The 25442-nt window shown below is 37.3% G+C and overlaps 1 protein-coding gene across 1 annotated transcript in view; it reads right to left on the bottom strand.

Annotated features, from left to right (window-relative positions):
* Positions 1-25442, bottom strand: part of LOC125228972 (proton-coupled amino acid transporter-like protein CG1139) — a 91435-nt gene that overhangs the window by 39317 nt on the left and 26676 nt on the right. The window contains exons 3-5 of the mRNA XM_048133718.1: positions 21272-21422; positions 8000-8121; positions 4848-4932 (exon numbers count right to left, since the gene is read on the bottom strand). Of these exons, the coding sequence (XP_047989675.1) occupies positions 4848-4932; positions 8000-8121; positions 21272-21422 (358 nt within the window). The remainder of the gene's footprint in view (positions 1-4847; positions 4933-7999; positions 8122-21271; positions 21423-25442) is intronic.

Below are 25442 nucleotides of genomic sequence, written 5' to 3' on the forward strand. Positions count from 1 at the left end.
GGACAATTTCAACTGATCCATTTTTTCCGTTTTACAATGTTCTCATTATTATTAAATAGTGTCCACCGGTTATACATGGCTCGCATGTTTAGTGGACACAATCATGTGGAACTCAATAGTGTAATAATGGAAAAAAATGGATCATTTACTTATATCAAAGAGGATCGAGTATTATAGAGAATTACTGTCAAAGTAAAATGTGTAATCACAGTCAGAATGCCATCTCTCAGGCATAAAACTTTTGAACCTCAGTTTTGACAATTTTGACCATATTCTTAGCTTGATACGTGTTAAAATGTCAAATATTAATATTAGCGCCATCTAGCCGAGCATTCCCCAAAGGTGTAACGCCATCTATGCCACCGTACCTTTTTCTCTAGGGCTTTGAGGTACGTTTTTTTCTTAGACTTTATCCGTCTATACGGAGTTACATAATTATGTCTTTGATATTTAGTAGAGCGGCCAGAGGGTCTCGGAAAAAGTTGATGAGACTGGAGAGTATATTGCTGACAAGTGGTATCGTTGTGATGGGTAGACTTTACTGAGTACGAAAAAATGACTTGTCGCATTCTCAGACTGTGGGCCGGGGGATTAACTATGACGTCACAAAGATCGCGGTCCCGGGTTTAAATTTGACTAAGAACCCCTTATCCGATTTTGTCAAATGAGGTGTCATTTGAAAGCTTATATAGTGCCCTTTAAGATTTGGTATCACGTTAAAAGTATAGTTTTGTAGTTATTTTTTTATTAATAATAATGCAAAAATATTTTTTTTTGACTGTGTGAAAAATATGTTATATAAATCATTTAGCCACATTATTAAGCTATCGTTTTGTCTGTTCTTAAATATACACTGATTTGACTAGTAGGAAAGTAGCAAATTTCGATTCAAGGTTTTTAATCTATTAATCATATTTACAGAACCTTTTTTACGTTTCCGGTTCAAATATTAAAACGTGCAAAGCTTTTTAAAAGGATTTAAATTAAAACGCTAATAAAATAGAATTCGTTTAATAATTTTTGGTAAGCGGTTTTGCGCTTTGCTTTATTTAGGTTCCGTATCCCACGTCCCGGAATTTAGAAAGAAAAGTAACTGTAATACGAATCTGTATTTTTTTCGGGTTCCGTATTTAATATATAGTTTTGATTTAATGTTCCATACAAAATTGTAGCATTTTAAGCTATGTTAGAGAATTTTGTGTGCAAATGCGAAAGTTACACATTGGCATCCTCCTTTATTTTCTACAATTTTGTGCCACAATGTAGCGAATGTAATATAAGATATACGCGAAGCGTATTATACGGTTTCCTTTGGATATTAAACGTTATTATTCTTCCTTGCGTTACCCCGGCATTTGCTACGGCTTAAATAGGAGAAACTAGGGTCTAGGGAATTTGTCGTAGACACTATTTTCTCCGAAAGCGACTTCTGGCCCCGTAGCCGAATGGCATTTCTCCGACGCCAAACGAAAGCGATACGCCGCTGGCTCTGTCGCGCCAATACGCAAGCGCGATAGAGATAGATATCTACTAGCGCTTCGTTTCGTGAGCGTTTCGTGAGCGATTGTGCCATTCGGCTAGCCACCCTGATCTTCTGATCTAGAGGCTAAACTAGGTCTTATTGGAATTAGTCAGGTTTCCTCACGATGGTGCCCTTCACTGAATACCGACAGCGCTGCAGCCCCCTTTCTGGAGCACAATGCTGAGCTTGAGCCTTTAAATACTGTTTCATGTATAATAAGTTTTCTTTAACCAGTATGTAAATAACAGGCCTTTGCATCTATAACAGATGATTCAAGCAGCATCTCTGCGACACTTACGTTCGTGGCTGTATAGCCCAATTCGAGAGAGGATCCCTCGTCCGCACACACGGCAGGTGTATGCTCCCCTAGATGGGCGGGGGTTAGAGGCCTGCTCGTGACGCCTCATGCGTTTATTATTCAAGGAGGAGAACCAGGCATTGTCGTGCTTGGATTGACCGTCATGGACAACAACACGGCGCCACCACGTGGGTCGGTCTTCGGCCAGTCGCTGCCACTGGTTGCATGGAATATCAATGCATTTGCATCTGCAACCTCTCCCAGCAGGATGTAAAAGCCATACGATAAATAAATAAATAAGTACAAAACGTGACGGCCTCTAGATTAACTTACATAAAAAAAATTTTCTTCTATACAGCAGGTCAAAAGTTACCAGTCGCTTTTCGGTGGGAGGTATCACGTAACTACATATAACTATGTGATGTCTTCCACCGAAAAAAACTGGTAACTTTTAACCTTTTGTGACTTTTCGTACACATAAGTTCCGACAAACTCATTAGTAGGTACAGTCTGACCAAAAAGAGTAGAAATTATAGAATGGCAACATTGTAGTGTCATCCCTTTCAAATCAATATGTGTGAGAAAACGGGACGACACGACGATGTTGCCACTTTTTAATTTCTACTCTTTTTGGTCAGACTATACAAGCCGGGACAGGGTTTGAACCCCTGACCTCGAGATTGAAAGTCTTACGCTATTATTTTTATTTTATCTAGATATTAACATAAATACATACATATAATCACGCCTGTAAAGTTTCAGTGCCACTCTTGGCAAAAAGGGTTTGACAGAAATCGAAATATGCCATTGCAGTGACAGGTTGCCAGCCTCTCTTGCTAGATATTAAATAAATAAAATAAAAATAAATAAATATTATAGGACATTATTGCACAGATTGACTGAGTCCCACGGTAAACCCAAGAAGGCTTGTGTTGTGGGTACTCAGACAACGATATACATAATATACAAATACTTATATAATATATATGTCGCAGTAAGATAGATAAAGCCGTTATATAGTTATAACCCTAGGAATATAATTATACGTCGTAACATAGTTAAACGAAAGCGATTAATTGCTATCTTACTAGGAATATAACTATAATACTAAACTAGTTTAGTCATATAGTTATATGACTGGATCCAGTTTAGTGAAATGATTGAAGGCAGGAGTGCGGCGGTGCGGCGGAGGTATAGTTATAACCCTAGGGATATAATTATATGCCGTAACATAGCTAAACGAAAGCGATTCCTTACCATCTTACTAGGAATATAATTATAATACGTTACTAGTTTAGTTATATAATTATATCACTGGATTAAACTTAGTCTAGGGATATAATTATAATACGTCTCTAGTTAAGTAATATAGTTATACACCGTGTTTCACTTAACACTAAAAACCTGAAATCTGTTCAGAATCGAGAGTAGAATCGATTGAGCTATATCTTGATGGGGGTAATATTTTTTGTTTAATTTGTATTATTAGTTATTTTTTACGTGCCCATTCTATTGTATTCGTAATGCGACATTGTGTATATCACATTGCTAGAGGTTGCTTACCTTTTTCAGTATTTAGGGGTATTAATACTGGCTGGTTACTTGGACGATACTTTTTCCGTTACGAGTTTGACGTTGTTTGTCAGTTTAATCTTAATGTTTATCATAAGTCATAACAAATTGAACTCGTACCTAATTACAACCTAGTCATTTTGAATGTTGGGTTTAAATTTGCTTACCGTGATTAAATTACCGGGATTTCCCGGGAAATCAAGAACCGGGAAATACCGGGAGCATGCCCTAACTGTTACGTTTTAACTAATATAGCTTGGATTCGTTTGTTTAGTAACCAAACCTTGTGTACTATGTTCGGATCGATACAAAATAAACTTTGTTCTAACGTCAGTGACGGTGTTGTTATTCCAAATCGTCTCGCTATACGTATTATAAAACACTGATTTAAACTTTCACGATTTTTACACATATTTAAAATTGCAAACGGGACTTAATACATAGTAATACGCGATTAAGTCCCGTTTGCAATTTTAAATACCGTATTATAATTATATTCCTAGTAAGATGGTTCTGAATCGCTCCCTTATATCCCTAGGGTTATAACTATACCTCCGCCGCACCGCTGCACTCCTGCCTACAATCATTTCACTAAACTGAATCCAGTCATATAACTATATGACTAAACTAGTTTAGTATTATAGTTATATTCCTAGTAAGATAGCAATTAATCGCTTTCGTTTAACTATGTTACGACGTATAATTATATTCCTAGGGTTATAACTATATAACGGCTTTATCTATCTTACTGCGACATATACATAGAAAACATCCATGACTCAGGAACAAATATCTGTGCTCATCACACAAATAAATGCCCTTACCGGGATTCGAACCCGGGACCGCGGCTTAGCAGGCAGGGTCACTACGCGCTAGGCCAGATCGGTCGTCAAAATTAACGATATTGAAAATACTTGGAAACATTTTTACACGGCTTTCAATTTAATCACAGGATCTTCTTATAACGTTTCATTATATGAGAAAATTATTTATTTACTTGAACATAATTATTTGCATAATCTAAGAAACAGTTAAGTATAAAATTAATTGCTAGCTTATGGATTTTTAGTGCTTTTAAAAGATATGAAAAAAAGTAATTATAAATAAAAATGGAGGATTGGTATCTCCTTATTTTTTAATAATATAACTGTCATAACCTAACCACAAAATTAAAATTTTGAAAAAACCCCCGACCGCGACATAGTGGACCGATTTTCATAAAACATGGCTAAGAACACTCCCGACTAACTCAGCTTCCAAACAAAAAAAACTAAATCGAAATCGGTTCATCCGTTCGGGAGGAACGATGCCACAGACAGACAGACACACACACAGACAGACAGACAGACAGACAGACATACAGACAGACAGACAGACAGACACACACACAAACAGACACGTCAAACTTATAACACCCCGTCGTTTTTGCGTCGGGTGTTAAAAAGGTATACTTACATCTTTGAGTGAAGACGCTATGAAAATTACGTAGACGCTTGTCCCTCCCAGACACACCCCGGCCATGGCGAAGTCAGCAAAATGCCTGTGAAAGCAAATGTCACGTACAGTCAACCAATTGGAACCATAGGCCACTTTACAACCATGTTTCTGTTTAATAACGTCACTATGACACAGTATAATAAAGAGTACTATCGTACAGTATGGCCACTCCCGCTCCCCGCTGAAAGTGCCGCCCACCCCCTCTCGGTTACTTCACAGTTACCGCCTGTCAAAAATACGAACAGTCGACCTGTCATATTTCACTCATACAAGCATAGTACGCGTTCACCTACACGAGCTAAGACTGTGTGCTAGGAATGCGCCTCTTTCAATATATTTGATCGCCAGTGTCCGAGGTGTGGTACAGTCAAACAATTGGAACCTTAGGCCATTTTATAACCATGTCTAAATGACAAGCGGTAAGAGATTTCTTACTATCTGATTAATAACTTCACTATGATATAGTTATAACAGTGGCCGCTCCGCTTCCGCTTTGTGTGGTAGGGCACAGCACAGCGGATATCATCTCGCTCGAGTCTAGAGTACAGCCCAACTGGGGAAGTAAGACCGCAGCCAAATAGCACTAGGCCCTACTCATAGTGTTGTGTTCCTACCGGTGAGTAAGGCTGCCAGAGCTCAACGAGGGTGCGGTGTGCGGGCTGCGGAAGGAACAACGGAACTAATTTGTTCCGTCTATTGTCCTTTGAGTCGTCGGCAACCCGTACCCTCCTTAGAACTCGTACACTCCTTTTTGCTGTGTACTTAACACAGCAAAGGGGAGTGTACAAGATTGACACCCCTTGAGTTGCAGGCGTCCATAGGCTACGGTGACCGCTTTCCACCAGGCGGGCCGTATGCTTGTTTGCCACCGACGTAGTATAAAAAAAGGCCTAGGGTTCCAATTGGTTGACTGTACAATTGTTTGTCGAATTCATTATCACTATTATCAGATCGGTCTGGTCTAGTGGATAATGCCTGCCTGCTATGTGGATGGTCCTGGGTTCGAATCCCGGTAAAGTGTGATGAGCACAGATTAAGTTCCTGAGTCATGGATGTGTTTTGTGTCGGTATTTAAGTATTTATGTATTATACAACGTGTTTCCGGTAACACTCAAAACCTCAGACACCCCAGCTGATTTTTATTTTTTTAAACTCATCTAGAGTATTCATCTTTTAATGTGATGGTTACTTTTTTTTTAATTTAATTTTTAATTTTCTGTACAGCTCTACTTGACTTTTAGCTCTACACTCAATAAAATAATTGCTAACTTCCACCATAAACCATAAAACTATTTATTTGTGTACGTTACTGCAACGACATAAGGTTTACCAATAGACAGCTAAGATGTCACTATAGAACACTTTAAAGCTTTGTCACAGTAAACTTCAAATTGGACAGGTAATCGCAGTAAACAAATTTAAACCCAATATTCAGAATGACAAGGTTGTAATTAGATACGAGTTCAATTTGTTATGACTTATGATAAACATTAAGATTAAACTGACAAACAACATCAAACTCGTAGCGGAAAAAATAATCCCCCAAGTAACCAGCCAGTATTAATACCCCTAAATACTGAAAAAGGTAAACAACCTCTAGCAATGCGATATACACAATGTTGTCTTACGAGTACAATAGAATAGGCACGTAAAAAATAACTAATAATACAAATTTAAACAAAAATATTACACCTATCAAGATATAGCTCAATCGATCCTACTCTCGATTCTGAACAAACTGTTTTCAGGTTTTTAGTGTTAAGTGAAACACGGTGTATAATACATATATCGTAGTGTGAATACTCACAATAGGGAACTTGACTGTACTTAAAATAAAATATTTTATACCATGCAAGAAATAAAGCATCAGATAAATATAAGAAAAACATGGATAGAAGTTATTTTAAAATCCAATTTCTATTTAATAAGTCAGATAGAAATATATAAAGTAACTGAGTTGACCGTGACGTCACTCAATTCGATTTCATATTGATTCCATATTAGCAAGACGTTCAAATTCGTTTTGACAGTTCTTAAAAAGAAGCTGATTTGACTAGGAGGCAAGTAGCCCATACCAGCCTTCTTGAGATTACCGTGGAATGAAACTTTGTCAATAATGACATAAGTTTGGAAGGCCAGGGGTCGAACTCTGATAAAATCATTTATTATTCATGTATGTTTGTGTTCTTTTCGCTGAGCGGAAGCGAGGGCTAGATGTGCGTGCTTGGGGCCGGAAATATCAAGTTTTTAATTTATTCTTGGTGTGTTTGAACCATAAAAATATACAATTATTAATTCCACCAACCATGATGAATATTTAGCAAGTTTCAGGGTGGCTAGCCGAATGGCACAATCGCTCACGAAACGCTCACGAAACGAAGCGCTAGTAGATATCTATCTCTATCGCGCTTGCGTATTGGCGCGACAGAGCCAGCGGCGTATCGCTTTCGTTTGGCGTCGGAGAAATGCCATTCGGCTACGGGGCCTGGATTCCTTTTAGACCTATTTTCGGCATTTTATAACGAACGAAATTCGAGAACTCAACTTTCGAATTTCTTACGTCCCTAGGGAAAGGTGTCAAGATCGTTAAGTATTTAAATGATTGTGATTAAGATACCGCTACGAGTTTTTAAAGGCAGGCAACGCACTTCCAAGGCTTCTGGGTTTTCGGGTGTTCATTGACAAGTATGTGTTTTTTAATAAAACCCACTAATTTGTGATAGTAATAATTAGGCATTTGATGTGATATAATATTCAATCAAAATCGTTTACAAGTAAGAGAAGATTTGTTACATTTTCATTACTAAAGTACAAGAATGGCGAAAAAGATAGCCACAGGCAAAAAGACAGTATTTTCTCAAACAGACAAAATAATAACCGATAATAACCGTAACTTGTAATTTGAGTTTCCTAATAATCGGTTATGAAAATTTCTCGATTAACCGGTCATAACCGGTTATAACCGGTTATAACCGGTTATTTCGGTTACGGTTATAACCGGTTTCCATTCCTTATACCTAGTCTGGTCCTTTGCCTCCTATCAAATAAAAACACAGCGTGCTCTGAAACCACTGCATTTGTGAGTTCTTAGTAGCAATTATGTTTCCCACCTTATATGTGTTGAAAATCTTTTAATCCTCTTAGGGCCATGTTTGAAAGCCTTTTCACACGTTTCTGCGTAGCTCAATGATGCTACTCTGCTTTCTTCACATAGTGCTCGTGACGTAGATACCTTTAACAAAAATGTTGGTATGAAATAAATATAGGTTAACATATGTACACTAGAGACCAAGATCTAAAATATTACTTCTATTGCTTCTGTGTACGTTAATCGCTTGATTTAATTTTATTACTTGCATATAAACCATAAGGTACAGCGGGGCAATTTCGACTGGGGGTCAAATGCAACTGTTTGTCAAATGTTTTACAATGTTTCATTATTAATTGAAAGATCCAAAATTTATAAAAAAAATCATACAACCCGATGTTTTTAAACTTAATTTCAGAAATCAAGGATCGGTAATTCTCACGGTATTTGAAGTTCATAAAATATAAATTTATTTATTTAATATATTGCACAAAAGAGTTGGATAAACCTTGTGATAAAACTCACAATAGGAGGAGTTAAGGGCGGAAGACATTTTCTACAACAATAATAATATCTATACTTTCGGCGTTTACTTGCGTCCCTAAAAGCTTATCCCAATTCTCGCGAGCAGTATATTTTCTTTGGCGCAAAATTATTTTATACATTATGCGGAAAAAAGGAGTAGATTATAATAATCTTTATAAATAATTAAACTTATTTGAGAAGATATTCTCTGTTATGAAAGTTGACCAAATATTTAACGGTAAATACGGAAATGAGAGAAATGCCGCGAATAACCAAAATATCTAGTTTACCAAACAATTGGGACCGTGCGCGACGACAACACCACGTGACAGGTGACCATTATGGACAATATTGTAACCGCTGTCAAGCGAGAAGTAAGTAAAAATTGTGAAAAAATGAATGAAATCTTGTGTTATTTTACTACATTAGACAATTTTGGACGATGGTGGTTACAACATTATCGCCAATAACATTAAAATTGTTGTTTTCAGTGAGAAATTAACAAACTGGTGACTAAAACGGGGTTTCGTGCCATCGCTCACGAAATCATTTTCCAACCTGAGACGATAAATAAAGGCAAGAAATTGGTGCTAGCTGGGCATTTTCTACAGATTGAAGACATTATTCCACCATTTGAACCTATGTGCAATAAAGTATAAATAAATCATTGGTTTTTGAAATTGTTGATCAGTTCACTGCTATGCTATGTCATTTTCATAGGCTAACTATAGGTAGGTATTATAAATATCATTTACAGGGTACAGGGTTTATTGTAAAATAAAAACAAACTATCCATAATAAGGGAACATACCCAAACTACGTGACCATATTTGTGCCGTTTTTTGACCCCCTCCCCCCTGCGTGACCAAGCGTAGTATATGCCGAGACCCCCCCCCTCCCCCTGTAGTTGTCACGTAATATTTATATCTGGGCGACCGAGCTTCGCTCGGTTCTATTTTAATATATCACGTCTTTAGATAAAAAAAAACTCTTATAAATACAAAAACAAAAAAAAAAGACAAAAAACAAAAACTTTATTTCTGGCCGGGATTCGAAACCCTGACACCTACGATCTATCTGCGTACATTAGACCGACCTCGTGCGACTGAGCTAAGCGGAATCGATGCGCGCGCGGCGAAATTAAGGACCATATTTTACGTTTACAAATGCGAAAGAAAAACTCATGAAAACTCGAAAATTCGCGTTTTCCGGGATCTAAGGCTACGCTAGATCGATTTTTCACCCCCGAAAACCCCCACAAAACAAATTTCAGCGAAATCGTTAGAGCGGTTTCCGAGATCGTCGGTATATATAAATAAATAAATAAATAAATAAATATACAAGAATTGCTCGTTTAATAGTATAAGATTTATAAATGAAGTTTTAAATACAGTTTTGCAGAAAGTTGTTAATAGATATTCGTGTGTCTATATCACAGGTCTATATCAAATTTAATACACTCAGCGTCAAAAAAACCGCACCTCTCAATCGGTTTCGTTCAAGCGATTATAGCCCTTATATTATACAAGGAAAAGTATGACTATGTGGCCTTATTTGAAAGGTAATCTAACGCTCTATTGGAAAATGCCATATAATTCATGACATTTTTCACAAAAAATTAAAATTTTCAGGAAAAAGGAGTCAACGTGCATTCAGGTTTAAAAATAAAAAAAAACCAAAGACAATAAAATTAACAAATATCGAAAAAAATTACTTAAAACTAAATTTAAAACCTAGTGTTTCCTCCCTCTGGCCCTTCGTGTAGCTTCCAGGCAATCAGTTATGGACCTTTAATCAGTGTTACGATCCGTTTTTGAGGAATGTTATCCCACTCCTCAATAACTGCGGCTTCCAGCTCGTCGAGGGTGGCTGGAGCACGATCCCACGACCAAACAAGCCGTTTTAACTCATCCCAGAGATGCTCGATGGGGTCCAGGTCGGGACTCGTTGCTGTTAAGGACCCCTCAAAACGACCACAGCCAGTGCGGGAAACGCAGACGAGATCCGTTTTGCCGTCGATGGAAGTGCCGCCCCAGAACATGCACGAGCCGCTCCCGTTTCTGACTGTTTCTTCGGTGCAGACTGGTGTAAACTGCTCTCCTTGACTCCTGTACACCCTCTTGCGTCCGTCGTTTGTGTAAATGAACCCCCTCGTCTCATCGGGGAACAAAACTTTCCTCCATTGCTGCAACGTCCAAACCTAGCGAAAATTCCTTCTGGCAATTCGATGGCTTAAATTGGGGGCCCCTGCCAGCTCTTCGGGGTAATATTTTCTTCTCCAGCAATCTTCTGATCGTGGAGACACTCACTGCAGTTCTTCGAGTTGTCCTAAGCAGTATCTGCAGCTCAGCAGCGGTCCGAAAGCGGTTCCGCAAAGAGGCCGATACAAATGTACCGGTCCTCTCTAGCGGTGGTGCAGCGTCTTCTCCCAGATTCAGGCTTCCTAATGTAGCCACAAATCTCCAGGAACAGCAGCAAGCCTCGTCGCACCCGGAAACGGCTTATGCTTAGGCGTTCAGCAACTTGCTACTGCCGTAGTCCGTTTAGGAGCAGTGCCACCACTTGAGCTGCTTTTTCTGGAGTTGTACGCGTATTCTGAAGGCTTTTTCATTCTGCAAGTGTTCAGTAGTGTCCTCGGTGACTTTTGGAGTGCAAATGATCTACATGACACCTTTACACTTCCTTTTAAATCCGTCTAGGGTAGCACACCTAGAGACCCATTAAAAAAGCATCGTTACCCTTTTTTTAGGGTTCCGTACCTCAAAGAGGAAAAACGGAACCCTTATAGGATCACTCGCGTGTCTGTCTGTCCCTCTGTCACAGCCGATTTCTCCGAAACTACTAGACCGATTTACTTGAAATTTGGCACACGTATGTAAACAAGTGGCCCAAAGACGGACATGTAATATAATTAAATGAAATTAAACGAAATTTAATCATAGGGGCCACTTTTGGGGGGTAAAATTGACAATTAAAAATCAAAGTTATTAGAACTATATTGTGTTACATATCAAATGAAAGAGCATTTTATAAGCATCTCAAATATATTTTTTTTATAGTTTTTATTTTGGTAATTTAGAAGTAATTTAAGAAAATAAGCAAAAAATTACCATTCCCCCCCCTTATCTCCGAAACTACTTAGCGGAAAATTTTCAAAAAAATACACGAGATAGCCCTCTACCTGTAGATTACAGGAAAACCTATTAGAAATCTACAGTCAAGCGTAAGTCAGACTTAAGAGAAAAAAACTCAAATTGAGATTTTTCACTCACTGCCGCTGCAAGTACTTACTAAATGTTTTGAAATTTTGTGAGCGCCATGGACAGGTAGAAAGAAATTCATTTCTGTTTAGAAATTGTTAAAAATTTTAAGCATTTGCCAAAATGACTTAAGTTCCTACTAAAAAAGAGGCGCTTACGACTGTTTAGAACTGCACTGACCATAATATTGCCCTAATAGGTCCAAAAAATGGTGTATATATACGAAAACAAAAAAATTGTGCCACCGACAACCAAAATCTGAAGTCTATTTGCTCTATCTCTTATAGTTTCCAAAATATACGCAAAATCTTTAAAGTACAAATCTAGTGTAGTCAGGCGCTCATGACCTTTTTGTATGGAAATGTCGAAATCCGACTCGCACTTTACCGATTTTCATAGAAAGTTGTGTTTTATTATAGTTTTGAAGGAGGTTTCTTGTTTTTAACCACCAACGCAAAAATATTATAATAATAATAGGTTTGACGCTTGACATGTCTGTCTGGCATCATAGCTCCCGAACGAATCAATCGATTTTGATTTAGTTTTTAATGTTTAAGGTGAATTCGTCGAGAGTTTTTTTTTGTACCACGTAGGTGGCAAACATGCATACGGTCCGCCTGATGGAAAGCGGTGACTGTTACATATGGACGCCTGCCACTCAAGGAGTGGCAACTCATTAGAAACTTGTACAAACCTGTACTTAGAAGGGGCCTGGGTGCCGACGACTGAAGGAAGGAGGGGGAAGGAAGGAAGGAGTACCGCACCCTCGTTGAGCTCTGGCTGCCTTACTCACCGGCAGGAATACAACAATGAGTAAAGTCTAGTGCTACTTGACTGCGGTCTTTTGTAAAGCGGAGGTATTAGACTCTGCTCTACCTTAGAGTATATTCAATTTAGTATTAGAGTTATCAGTCAAGAAATTTAAATGCAGCGCCATCTATTATTAGTTTCGACAACTTTTCATGTGACTTTCCATGCCTAAAGGTTCGCACAAGTCTCAAAATTACTTAGTAAATTTTGCCAAGAGACGGCGCTAAATACAATAATACTCATTAGAGTACCTATACTTCTAGTCAAAGACATATATAACTCCGTATAGACAGATAAAGTCTAAGAATAAAACGTACTTACCTCAGTACCACACAGAAGAAGGGCTCAGCTAGATGGCGCTAATATTAATATTAACACGCTTTTATTAGGTCGTCGTGTATGTAACTAACTATGTAATGGAATCTACGGAGGCTAATTTAACCATCTTCCAAGGATCGTAGCGTAATGATAATTGGCAGCTGTATGTAGTTCTGATGACAGTACAATAATATGGTACTGTTGAACTGATCTGATGATGGAGCCGGAAGATATGAACTGGAACTACATGATGGAACATCGTATCATAGCTGTTTTTGGGTTTCTTAGAAAAGTCTTGTAATGAACTTTGACTACGATTAGGTTTCAAGGTCTGATGATGGAGCCGGAAGATATGAACTGAAACTACATGATGAAACATCGTATCATAGCAGTTTTTGGGTTTCTTAGAAAAGTCTTGAAATGAACTTTGACTACGATAAGGTTTCAAGGTCTGATGATGAAGCCGGAAGATATGAACTGGAACTACATGATGTAACATCGTATCATAGCTGTTTTTGCGTTTCTTAGAAAAATCTTGTAATGAACTTTGACTACGATTAAGTTTCAAGGTCTGATGATGGCGCCGGAAGATATGAACTGGAACTACATGATAGAACATCGTATCATAGTAGTTTTTGGGTTTCTTAGAAAAGTCTTGTAATGAACTTTGACTACGATTAGGTTTCAAGGTCTGATGATGGAGCCGGAAGATATGAACTGGAACTACTAAAAAGATCAAAGTAGTATTTAAAATAAGTTGGGATAGGGTTTTCTTGAGACCCTTAAGTGCAAATAAAGGGGGGCTCAGGGGCGATCGAAGCCCCCCACAAAAAAGACAGATCAACGTAGTTTTTAAAATAAGTTGGGTTAAGGTTTTCTTGTGACCCTCCAGAGGAAATAAAGGGAGGGCTCGGGGGGCGAAGCCCCCCGCAAAAAAAAAGATCAACGTAGTATTTAAAATAAGTTGGGTTAGGGTTTTCTTGTGACCGTTTAGAGTAAATAAAGGGGGGGGGCTCGGGGGCGAAGCCCCCCGCATAAAAGAAAGATCAACGTAGTATTTAAAATAAGTTGGGATAGGGTTTTCTTGAGACCCTTAAGAGCATATAAAGGAGGGCTCGGGGGGCGAAGCCCCCGCATAAAAGAAAGATCAACATAGTACAGAATGCCTTAAAGCATAAGTCCGCCTTTTGTACTGCAAGATTTTCTTTTATCACTGCTTCCAGTAGTTCCACAGGTGGTAAATGATCTTTATTACTAGATTCACCTACTTTTATCAATTTTAAAGCACTAGTGGATAAAATGCGTTTTTACCCGCTGGTATTAAAGGACAAAACACGTGTTTCCGAGCTAGTGAGGGGAAAAATTCAATGTTGGCTGCTCGCGTGCGGTCCGTTTGTTAATGTAGGTAAGAATTTAGAATGGCGTCATTTTGTGAACATCAAAGGAGTGAGCCTTCTGTACTTGTACTATTATACATATATTCTGTGACAAAACTAACAACATGTGTTCCAAGTACAACATTCGAAATGCCGGAAAGTTAGTAGGTATCGACCGTAAATTGGCGAAATCCAATTTACGGTCAAATTAACACATGTGATGGACCCTGCCGTCTATAATAAATTGCCGCAATATGTGGTTGAAGCGCCTAAGTGTGTCGAACTTTAAGTACCTATCGCTTAAAAAATTGGCTGGTCGAGCACCCGTTCTACACTTATGACAATTTTTTTATTACCTAATTAGAAAAATATTTTTGTGCATTTTTTATGTGAATATTGCCTAACTTTTTGTAATTTCAATTTTCTGTCTATTTATTCTCTAAGTATTATTGTTGTATGAATATTATTTTTTTAAATCAAATCTTGACGTGTAAAATGGCGTTGAATGAATAAATGAATATGAGTATGAGTGTATGATTATTTTAACCATTGAAAGTTTGTACGGAACCCTCGGTGGGCGAGTCCGACTCGCACTTGGCCGGTTTTTTAAAACCATCGTAGATTCGCGATTATTGTTTTTAAGAAAGTTGTACACCTTTTTCTTAAAGGGCTTTCATTGTACTTTAAAATGATACCAATATTGATAGGTTACAGTCAATAAGATGAGAGAGCTGTATTTTCTTGAAACGAATTTTGGGCGAGGTGCGATTTTTTTGACGCTGAGTGTATTTGTTTAATGACGCGTGTTTATCATCTTTTTTTCCGACCTTTAAATAATGATTTTCATCTCATCACCTTCATCATCATCACCAGCCTATATAAACGTTCCTCTGCTGACCACGGCTGGGCCAATATTCCACAGGTTACGTGACAAGAAGTTAGACCCTCCCCCTCTGTGACCAAGCGTAGTATTTTGACGACCCCCTCCCCCCCCCCCCTAAACGTGTCACGTAGCTTGGTATTATACACATATGGGCACTTACCAGTTGATCTCTTAACGCTATCATGATTCAGTTTAGCTATGACCTAAAATAGGGGCCTGAACTGCGTCGGACCTATTTCCCTACCACGACGTTGTTATTGCGATCAAATTTCGACCGAGCGAGCGATAAGCGTCCCAGCCGTTTCATTCACTCATCTCAAGTGTATTTCGTACCATGACATGCCACTTGAGCCTAAACTGAATCGCAGGAATGTCAAATTTAGCGATTCATAAAAAGTTACTCACTTACCGCATTATTCTGAATCGCTTTGTTGTAACACTAGCGATACTAAATAGTTTTGTGTTTTTATAAGGAGTAGGAGATGGAAAATATAACTAAAGCTAGTTTCATCACCTGATTAATTTATTATTTTGGTTTTTCGATCCTTACCGATTCGATAATAAAATATAAAGTTTTATGATTTTGTTTAGTAATATTTACGGACCAACTATTCCAACTAACTACACGTTTTTACATTTTTAGAGTGCCCTATGATCTCGCAACTTTCGCAAAAACGCAAATCAAAAAGAGCGAGAAAAAGTCTGATCCTTTTTTAGTCGATATGCAAGGAGTCATGTTAACACTTGCGACAAACTATGCCTAGGATGGCTAAGGAATCAACTAGGTCTAGCATAACTTAGCGATATACATTAAATTTAGACACGAGTGAGCTACCTACAAATACTAATGACTTACGTATTTGTTAAAATATCATCCAAACACTGCGAGTTCTATAGCCGAGCACAGCACTTCAAATACATAAATAAAAACTTTATTATTAATTACCTACTAGTCAAGGGCGCGATGTTCTAAACATAAGCTTTAACGAACTGTCATTATATATATATTTATCATTTATTTATAGTTTTGTTCAAAAAGACACGATATTTTACACAAAATCATTGTAATTATTGTGAATTTTACATTTAAATATTTTAAATGTTTCTTTTTCCAGTTTTAAGAATAAAATAAAATTAAAAATTAGTAATCGTTCCTGGTTTTCGAACGATCAAACGTCACAAGGAGAATACGAGATAGATTTATACGATTCCTATAGCGTCATCCTTTTCTTGTCAAAACGATTCAGTTGCGGACCAGAGACAATATCGGTCTTTCATTCACTTGTACGCGGTTCAGTTTCGACTCTGAACATTGGAGGTCATGGTAGCAAATTGAGACGCTCAGTTTAGGCACCTAAACTGAACTGCTCTGCGTTTGAATCGTTTTTAAAAAGATCGTGGTAAGGCTTATTCTATATGACAGATAATAAATAAATATAAAATTGAAATCACAAAAATACTAAATTAAAATTTGAATTAACATTATCATTTTAAAATATAAATTTGTATTAATTAAAATCAATAGATATTATTTATGTCACTTATAATTTTGAAAATTTTTATTTAAAATTTTAATTTAAAATGTGATAAGCCTTCAGTGGATGGGCTGCTTCGGCTTCTATTGTTCTCGTTTTCCTTCGTCCCATTGAAACCTCGATATTTACGCATTTTCGTCAATCCGTTTCGATTTGTACACAGGAGCAGACATGAGTAAACAAATAAAATGATTTTGGGACATGACTGGGATTGGCTTCCACGTCGGCTTTTCTACCTCCAATTAAATTTGCACTATAAATTCACCGTAAATTGAATTCAATACGTGTATCAAATGATTACGCACTTTAAGTAAAACTTCAGAGATTGGACGACATTTTTCTTCTTACGGCAACTATTCACCCATACAACCATTTCGGTCGTAAAATCTTCAAATCAGTAACTAACTGTCAAATGTGACATAACGCGTGGTAATGTCGTGCAAACAATGCGACCGTATTGATACAGTAACAAAATGTAGTCGCCGTGTGCACTTGTTAAGGTAACAAAATGTGTACTAATCTGTGGCTGTCAATGTCACTGTCAGAACGATTTTTAACGACACTTTATTAGTCGACGTATGCACACATAACGGTAACAACATGTGGACGAATTTGTGGCTGTCATTGTCACTGTCAGAATGGTTTCTGACAGTGACATTGACAGAATTTGTACACACATATGTAGGTCTGATTACCGAACTGCTCCTAAACCACTGTATCCGCAAATGACAATCTGAAATACGAAGGTTTCTCAAACTGTCTTGTGAAGTTGTGGACTGGTTGCTTTGAATCATTTTTTTATAGTTTTTTTCAGTACTGGTGCTGCTTTTTTTTTAACGCAGTAGTGCGAGCAATGATTCATTTCTTGTCTGGTCGAAACTCTTAGCTTAGATTTAGGTATTAAAAATCGTCGTACGATACACGTGCGAAAAGGACATTCGCAACTCGTGTCGATTTAAAACACTCCCTTCGTTCGTGTATTAATTTATCGCTACACGTATCGATTTTCCTCTTTTCCGCACTTGTATCTACAAGTATTTTGTACGTTTTATTTATGTCTCTGTAACATTACAAATTTGTGGACACTTATCTCTACAAAAATCTTGACAAAAGAAGTTCAGATCGCTGAAATTAATGTTGATAGTAATATTAATGACGACTAGTTCAACAAGTGTCAATTGTGAAATGCCGCAAAATACTAGTTGCTCTATAGAAGACCATAATAATATGATCCCCGATCCTTTACAACCCAGCAGCTCGGTACGCACGTTACAATTTTTTTTAATCTTCTTCTGTGAGGACAACTGAGTACGACGGCATATTTAATTGTTTATAAAGTTTGAGGATACCTGGAAAAAATGAATACAAGAAGCCATTTTGTAAATCCAATAAATATTCACTGCTTTCGGTCACGCGTGTACGCTACGACCATTTTGCGACCGTTTGTTGACCGTTTGGTGACCGTTTGTCGACTGTTTTTTACATAGAATATTACCCAGTCTTAATCCATATTTTAACAACTTTATTGGTTTTCTGGGCATTATTTTTACACATTATATTACAAATGTAAACAATATTTATCTTTAACAAATTCTTACGCCATTACATTTTAATGTCAAATGATTTTATTTCTTTTTTACTTTGACGTCTCTGACAGTCGCCATTTGAAAAGAATGAAATGAACGAATGATTTTGGGAAAGTAGTCGCCAAACGGTAACAATGTGTGCACGCGTAATGCACACTTCTGTCACTTCTGTGACCATTTGTGCCTGTTACCAATCGTCCCCATTTAGGTCGCGACTAAACGTCGACCGTACTGCGACTAAGCATTGAGACCCGAAGACCTGTGTGTGTGTACACAAAATAGGACGATTTGCGTAGGAACGACGACCGATTATGGTTATATGGGCACTTAAACGGTGGTTTCGTTTCCACCACGGTCTTGGAAATAGCTAGAATTTAGTCGCTATTTTTCTTGCAGTTATTACAATTCGCCATAACAAATTTTACTAGGCCCATATTAAATTTATCTCAAAAACGATATGAAAATGTTTACTGCAATATGGATTTGATTTGACAGCGTAAGTCAGCGACTAAGATGTCAATTTTTGCCGCAGTGAGCGCTGTGATCGTTTTAGCTACCCCCTCCACCCGCTTTGCACCCTGCCAATACTTTGACAAGCTTTTGTAATGACAGAGATAAATCGAAATCCCTCTACCACAAAAATTCGTCGTCTTAAGAAAAGTAAAAATGTTGATGATATATATTACGGTCTCAAAAGAGATGTTGTGTTCTTTTGTTTGTTCTACCGATTTTTTACAAAGGTCTGAGCCAGAATCTTGAGTGGAGGAGGATTATTGATGGAAAGAAAACAGCTCAATATTATACTTTTTGTCTTATTTGGACAACAGGCATTGCCTGGCAGATAGTGGTTTGCGGGCGTAGCACACTTAACTACTAGTTCGATATATCGCATCAGTGCGTTCCTAGCGCACTTATTTAGTGTGAAAAGGACGGTCTGACGTTATATGTATCTTTTATCACGGCATGGAGGGGGTAAGCAAAGCGATCGCAGTGTTTGCGGTGGTCAAAATTGACACTGATTGTGGTTTGTCATCTATCAAAACTCATAAAATATAATATAATGTGTAATGTTTGATATGGGGCACCAATGTTGTTTCGTTGTTAATTGTAAAAATAATGGCATAAATAGTCGTCTTTACCTAATATTGTTCAATACGCTGTTAGTATTTTTCCTACCGTAAAAAATTATGCTTAAAGATTCAGGCTTAGCCTGGGAATAGGCCCGTGTCGGATATTTCTGCGGCCGCGGATGTGACTAGGTACTTACGTTTAGATTTGTTTTATATGGCATTAACGGGACGGAGGTTTAGCGAATACCATATCACTCGCTCGTAGAACTTCTACCATTACTCCTATGTTTAATTATTTTTAAAAACCGGGACTTAATCGCGTATAACTACATATTAAACTGACCTCCAACGTTTCAAGGACGGCGTTGTCCCCGTGGTCTCGGAGAAGACTGGCTTGAAAAGACATCAACACCTTCTGACAGCCGCGCGAGTTTTTCGAACTACCCGCACTTGGTTTTGATTATCAACTTGAACTGTTTGCGCACTAGGGATGTTACTCTGTCGACATACAACACTGACGATATTCGATTTAACGACTGTCGATATTATTTTCGGCTTACACTTATTAATGACAGGATTCCATGTGGATGAGGTCCTAAAACCTTCGTCCCGATTGAAATTGCGATGTTTTTTGATTTCAATGGCTTCACGCACTTTTATACTGTAGAAATGGCGTTCCGTGGAAAGGACTTTAGGGTCATGTAGTTCGATCCAGTGGTTTGGCCCTGACTCTAACAAATGTTCAGCCACGGCAGACTTGTTTACCTGACGATTTTTCACAGCCCCTAGTGCGCAAACAGTTCAAGTTGATAATCAAAACCAAGTGCGGGTAGTTCGAAAAACTCGCGCGGCTGTCAGAAGGTGTTGATGTCTTTTCAAGCCAGTCTTCTTCGAGACCACGGGGACAACGCCGTCCTTGAAACGTTGGAGGTCAGTTTAATATGTAGTTATACGCGATTAAGTCCCGGTTTTTAAAAATAATTATGTGTAATAATCGTGAAAGTTTAAATCAGTACTCCTATGTTCTTCAAGATTCCTTATATGCCCTGCCAGAACCAATTTATTGCCTCTTTCTGTGGTCTGGGGTTGGAAGTTTATAATACCTCTACCGTGAGTAATGCTTTGGAAACTAATTTTTATTATTATATCCATGTATTTATAATCTATCTACCTAAATTACACTTGAAATAGTATCTCTTGTTATTCGATTTATTTAAAATTAACGAAAAATCGTTAAAATGTATGTTTGTTTACATGTCATTTTTTGACATTTTCCACTTCAAGTTCACATGGTAGTGGGCGTAATTGTCATGCACGTAGCCAATAGTAACTGTTATTTTAAGACGCTACAGGAGCGAAAATGCTAAAATGGAAAGGAACTCCCTTTTCAATTTGGAAATTCTAGTTTAATATACTAGTGTTATGAACTAGATTTATCGAAAAAAATTGTCCATTAAGAACAACTCAGTTAAAAGATATTGCGAAAAAATCTTTAAAAATCGAGGTTCCGCTCTCGACTGTTTCCTCCTTCAAAACTTAATCAATCGTAACGAAATTTGAGAATCTGAATAACAATGTAATAATCTGTGTCGGACCGTTTAGTTTTTTTGGCTAATTGTCACCAATTTTGAATACCACACCTTTTTACGCCATAATCAATAACGCCGTTTTTGGAAATTTTTGATGGGCTCTAGCGTCTTAAAAATAAGAATATCAAAGAAATCAAAACGGTCCGACACAGATAATAATAATAATAATCTGTGTTTTAAAAATCATTGCTCTATCTTCAACAACCAGGGAGGAAATAGTCGAGAGAGTTTGTATGAAGAATTGACCCCTCCTGTATCATCTTAAGCTAATTTTAACCCCATTAAGGGCATTAAATTGTGTCAGGGACCAAAAATACCGTTTCATATAAAATATTTGCTTACTAATATGTGTACGCAGTGTGTAGCGATGAGCGCGACTAATGCCGTGCCGATAACGCCCGGAATGACCCCGATGTGTTTAAAGGCCGCCGGCATCGCAAGGAGCCCTGAGCCAAGCGACGACTTCAGGAGATGGAAGAAGGCGCCAACTGTTCTGTAAAATAATACATTACTTCAGAGGCCGGGAAGTAAGTGTACCTACGAAAAAAAAAAATTTGGGACACCTTACACAGATCAACTTAGCCCCAAACTAAGCAAAGCTTGTACTATGGGTGCTAAGCGACGATATATATACTTAAATAGATAAATATATACTTAATACATAGAAATATCCATGACTCAGGAACAAATATCAATGCTCATCACACAAATAAATGCCCTTACCGGGATTCGAACCCAAGACCGCGGCTTAGCAGGCAGGGTCACTACTGACTGAGCCAGACTGGTCGTCAAAACCTAATAAGAATGACTTTTAAGACCTATGTAGGGCATAGACTATTGATAAGTTACTAACATAACAGATTTTTGTCACTTGTCGGCAAAACGACACATAGGAACTTCACTTGTCCGCAAAACGACAAATAGATACCTTCGCTTTATTTAAGATTTATGGAAGATGATTTAATGGAATAATTGTTTATTGCGTGAACCGATTTTAACCATTTTGCCTCTATTTGAAAGCAGGTAATTTCATTGTTATTTTGTTAAAAAATACAGGTACAATAAACACCCGCAAGGGTGTTGAAATTGAAAATGTAAATCTGAAAGGTTTTTTATAAATAAAAAAAAAGTTTTCAAGATACGTGTACGATTTTATTTTTCCTGTAATATTCATTATAATAGCCATGTTTGGTGAAAATTTCATAAATTTATGTTGGTAAACTTCGGAGATAAGGGGGGGGGAACGGTATTTTTTTTTACATTTTCCTTCAAAAAACATTTTTTTTCCACAACCAAAAAATTATGAAAAATAGTTTTGATATGTACAATTTGAGCTCTTTCTAACGATACCCCACTTGACCTAGTTACTTGAAATTTTCAGTTTGACCCCCTTTCATTTTGGCCATTTTCTATCATTTATATTAATTAATTAAAAAAAAAATCTTTCAACTTGTAGAGGTTCACAATGTTTATAACTATTCCAAATTTCATATCGATAGCATAAGTAGTTCTCGAGATATTTAACAATGTGACAGACGGACAGACAGACGGACAGAGTCGCACCATAAGGGTTCCTGTTGTACCTTTTTGGTACGGAACCCTAATAATAAAGTTCCTACGTAAAACTCAGAAGAATAGTAGGTACGTGCCACGAGACAACAAAGGCGGGCGCGTGGCGCCCCTCGTCCACTTGTTACCTCGAGGCAACTGCTGAAGGGTAGGTACTTAACGCGCGACCGCGAGCGAGTGACGTAGGCCTGCCTAGGTCGCCTAGCAAGGGTATAAACCCGACGAAATGTTGAAGCTTATTTTTTATGACTACCTTGATAAAATAGTAGTAAAATCGTAAACCTAAGCCTTAATACGACTAGAAAACTCTACTGCCATGAATATAAAAGAGTGTGAAACACCAAGTTTGGCTAGGCCAGTCACATATAAGAACTCATAATTATAAAGAAAATATATACATTATCCTCGTAAAACCCTGGCCTATTTTTCTGATTTTAAAATTGGAACTTACTTTTATATCTATTAAGGTGGTTTTCCACCGGCAGGGCGTGAATGGGCAGAGCGGAGAGGGAATAGAAATTTGTATGGCGAATTTTCAATTCTCGCCCAGCGCATCTTTGGTGGAAATAGTAAAGATTGACTTGTAAGTGCGGGACTTTAACTGAGATATTTGTTAGTGTAAAAATGAACTGCATTGCTTCCGACTTAAAAGTATAAATTAACTCTGATGGTAGTTTTCCACCGGCAGGGCGAGACGAAAAGTGGCTTAGCGTGGAGAGGAGTGGATTGATGTGGAATGTGGATGTGCGAGACGTGGATTGAAATACAGTGGAAACTGGATAAGTGGAACCTGGGTAAGTGGAAAACCTCTTTAAGTGGACCTAAGTTCTCGGTCCCAGTCCCTTAGCAACGAATTACCTCTATAAGTGGAATTTTGGGACCTCTATAAGCGGAATCCATTTTTTCGTAAATTTCTTATTTTTACCTCTGCAACTGGAAGCAGTCGCACAGTGCGATGAAACCCCGATCTAGGAGGACAATATTATTTAAGGCTGCTTTCAAAAAAAACGTCAAAAGAATGTAAAATTGATAGTTTTAGTCGGTAAAATACTACACTTTCCGTTATCCAATAGATTTATTTAATTCAAGTTCCAGTTAGAGCATCTTATTATCTTGATTTTTATAAGACTGGATTTTTGAAAACTAACTCACTAAATTAATTATGAATTTTTCTCTAATGCACGTTTAGAAAAACGCACGTATAGAGCTGAATCAGTCGATCTTATTTGTAAAATTTGGACAATTTTGAATATTAAAACGGGTAAATTTATAATTCGTATATCCTGTACCACAATCATTTCAGACTAGATTTTTATTTTAAGTTTTTGAAAAAGAGTAAACTAGCCTAAGGCGAATTCAATTTTTTCAGAAATTACCTAAAATTAAGTGACAATTTCTTTGAAAATCTACATCACATCGAAGTAAGTTTTGTACTAAATTAATCTGTAACGTTTACTTAAATTGCTGTTATGCCTTAGTGATTATAAATTGCTATTATTGATTTTTGCCAATTTTTTGAAAACGAGCCTTCACCGGTACAATTATTACCACTTTTGGACATTTTCTCATATTTTGTTAGACCAAGTAGAAAAACTCCTATAATGTGATATATATTTATAAACTACTCGCAAAGCCCTTTAATTTGATACCACACACGGTATGATCAAGCGCTCGGTTGCGATTTCACTATTTTTAACACGAAAGCCCTCTAAGCCTCAAAACCGACTCTAGTAAGTCATATTATGATGTCAAAATAGAAATGAAATGAAAGAAATTACAAATTCACATTAAAATTAAATACCAGTATAAGATGACCTATTGGTACTAAGAATTACTACACGCGTGAAGGCCAATTTATATTGGTCATTGTTTTAGGCAGTACAAATGTAGTTTTTGACACACATTTTATATTCATATTATTTTTCACAGCACTATGAAGTAAATAAAACAACACTAATAATTTATGCGGTTTATTAGGTACCTAAACGCTAAAACTAGGCAAATTAACGTCACGTAAACTGTCTTCATTTCGTACTTTTCTAATTAAGTCCAAAATTGTGGAGTACGTCATGGTACGTTTTTCAATTGGTATACGATCTAATTTAAAATGCAACCAATTTTGAGAACTCAATATTCCTGGGGTCCGGTTGTTCTTCTGGTTGAATTCAATTTCAAAAAACACGTTTGACCTCGAACATCCGAAGGGTCTCGTCGATTCCTACTATAAATAGCACAATCCAAAATATTATTGTTCTCAACTTGTGTAGCCTTATCATATCACTCTTCTCAGCTTTAGACGTTAGTGGCGAAGATTGTTGTTCACATAACTTGATTTTTTTCGAAGGTAAACTTCCGGAAAGAATACTTGGGCATGTAGATCTCTCTCTGTTTGAGGTCCAGAAGTCTGGGGAGGATCACATCCAAATGAAGACGTAGAAGGTTGTATATAATATTGAATTTTAAACTTAAGCTCTTCACTAGTTAGCCATCCAACACCTAATGGTAGTGCTTCGAATACTTCTTGTTTTCTCCCGCAAGCAACCCACTTTTCTAATAATTTCCCAGAAATACGAGCTATATTTCCCTTGAAATTTCTTAGTGAACCTGGCGTGACTCTGCTCAAAACAAATTTAATTGAAAAATAATCGAAAAGACGGTTATTTTTATCCTTTTTAGCGTGTTTTAACCATTCTCTAACATAAAACTCCCTCCTAGGTACGGATAGTTCGATTTCTAAAAAAAAGTCAAAGACTCGCATCAGATCGCAGTTTCTATCATGCATCAAACGAAAGAACATTAAAAACTCTATCATTAAAAAAAAATCCAGCCCGGGGGCAAGGGGGGGCATCCTTTTCCTTGTCTATGAAACACGAAACTCATGCAAAAAAATTGAAATTTTTTACGTTAAAGTTGGTTTTTATTGGCAAAGGAATATCCGTTTTTA

This window comes from Leguminivora glycinivorella, chromosome 8 (assembly GCF_023078275.1).
Source record: "Leguminivora glycinivorella isolate SPB_JAAS2020 chromosome 8, LegGlyc_1.1, whole genome shotgun sequence".
Taxonomy (NCBI): domain Eukaryota; kingdom Metazoa; phylum Arthropoda; class Insecta; order Lepidoptera; family Tortricidae; genus Leguminivora; species Leguminivora glycinivorella.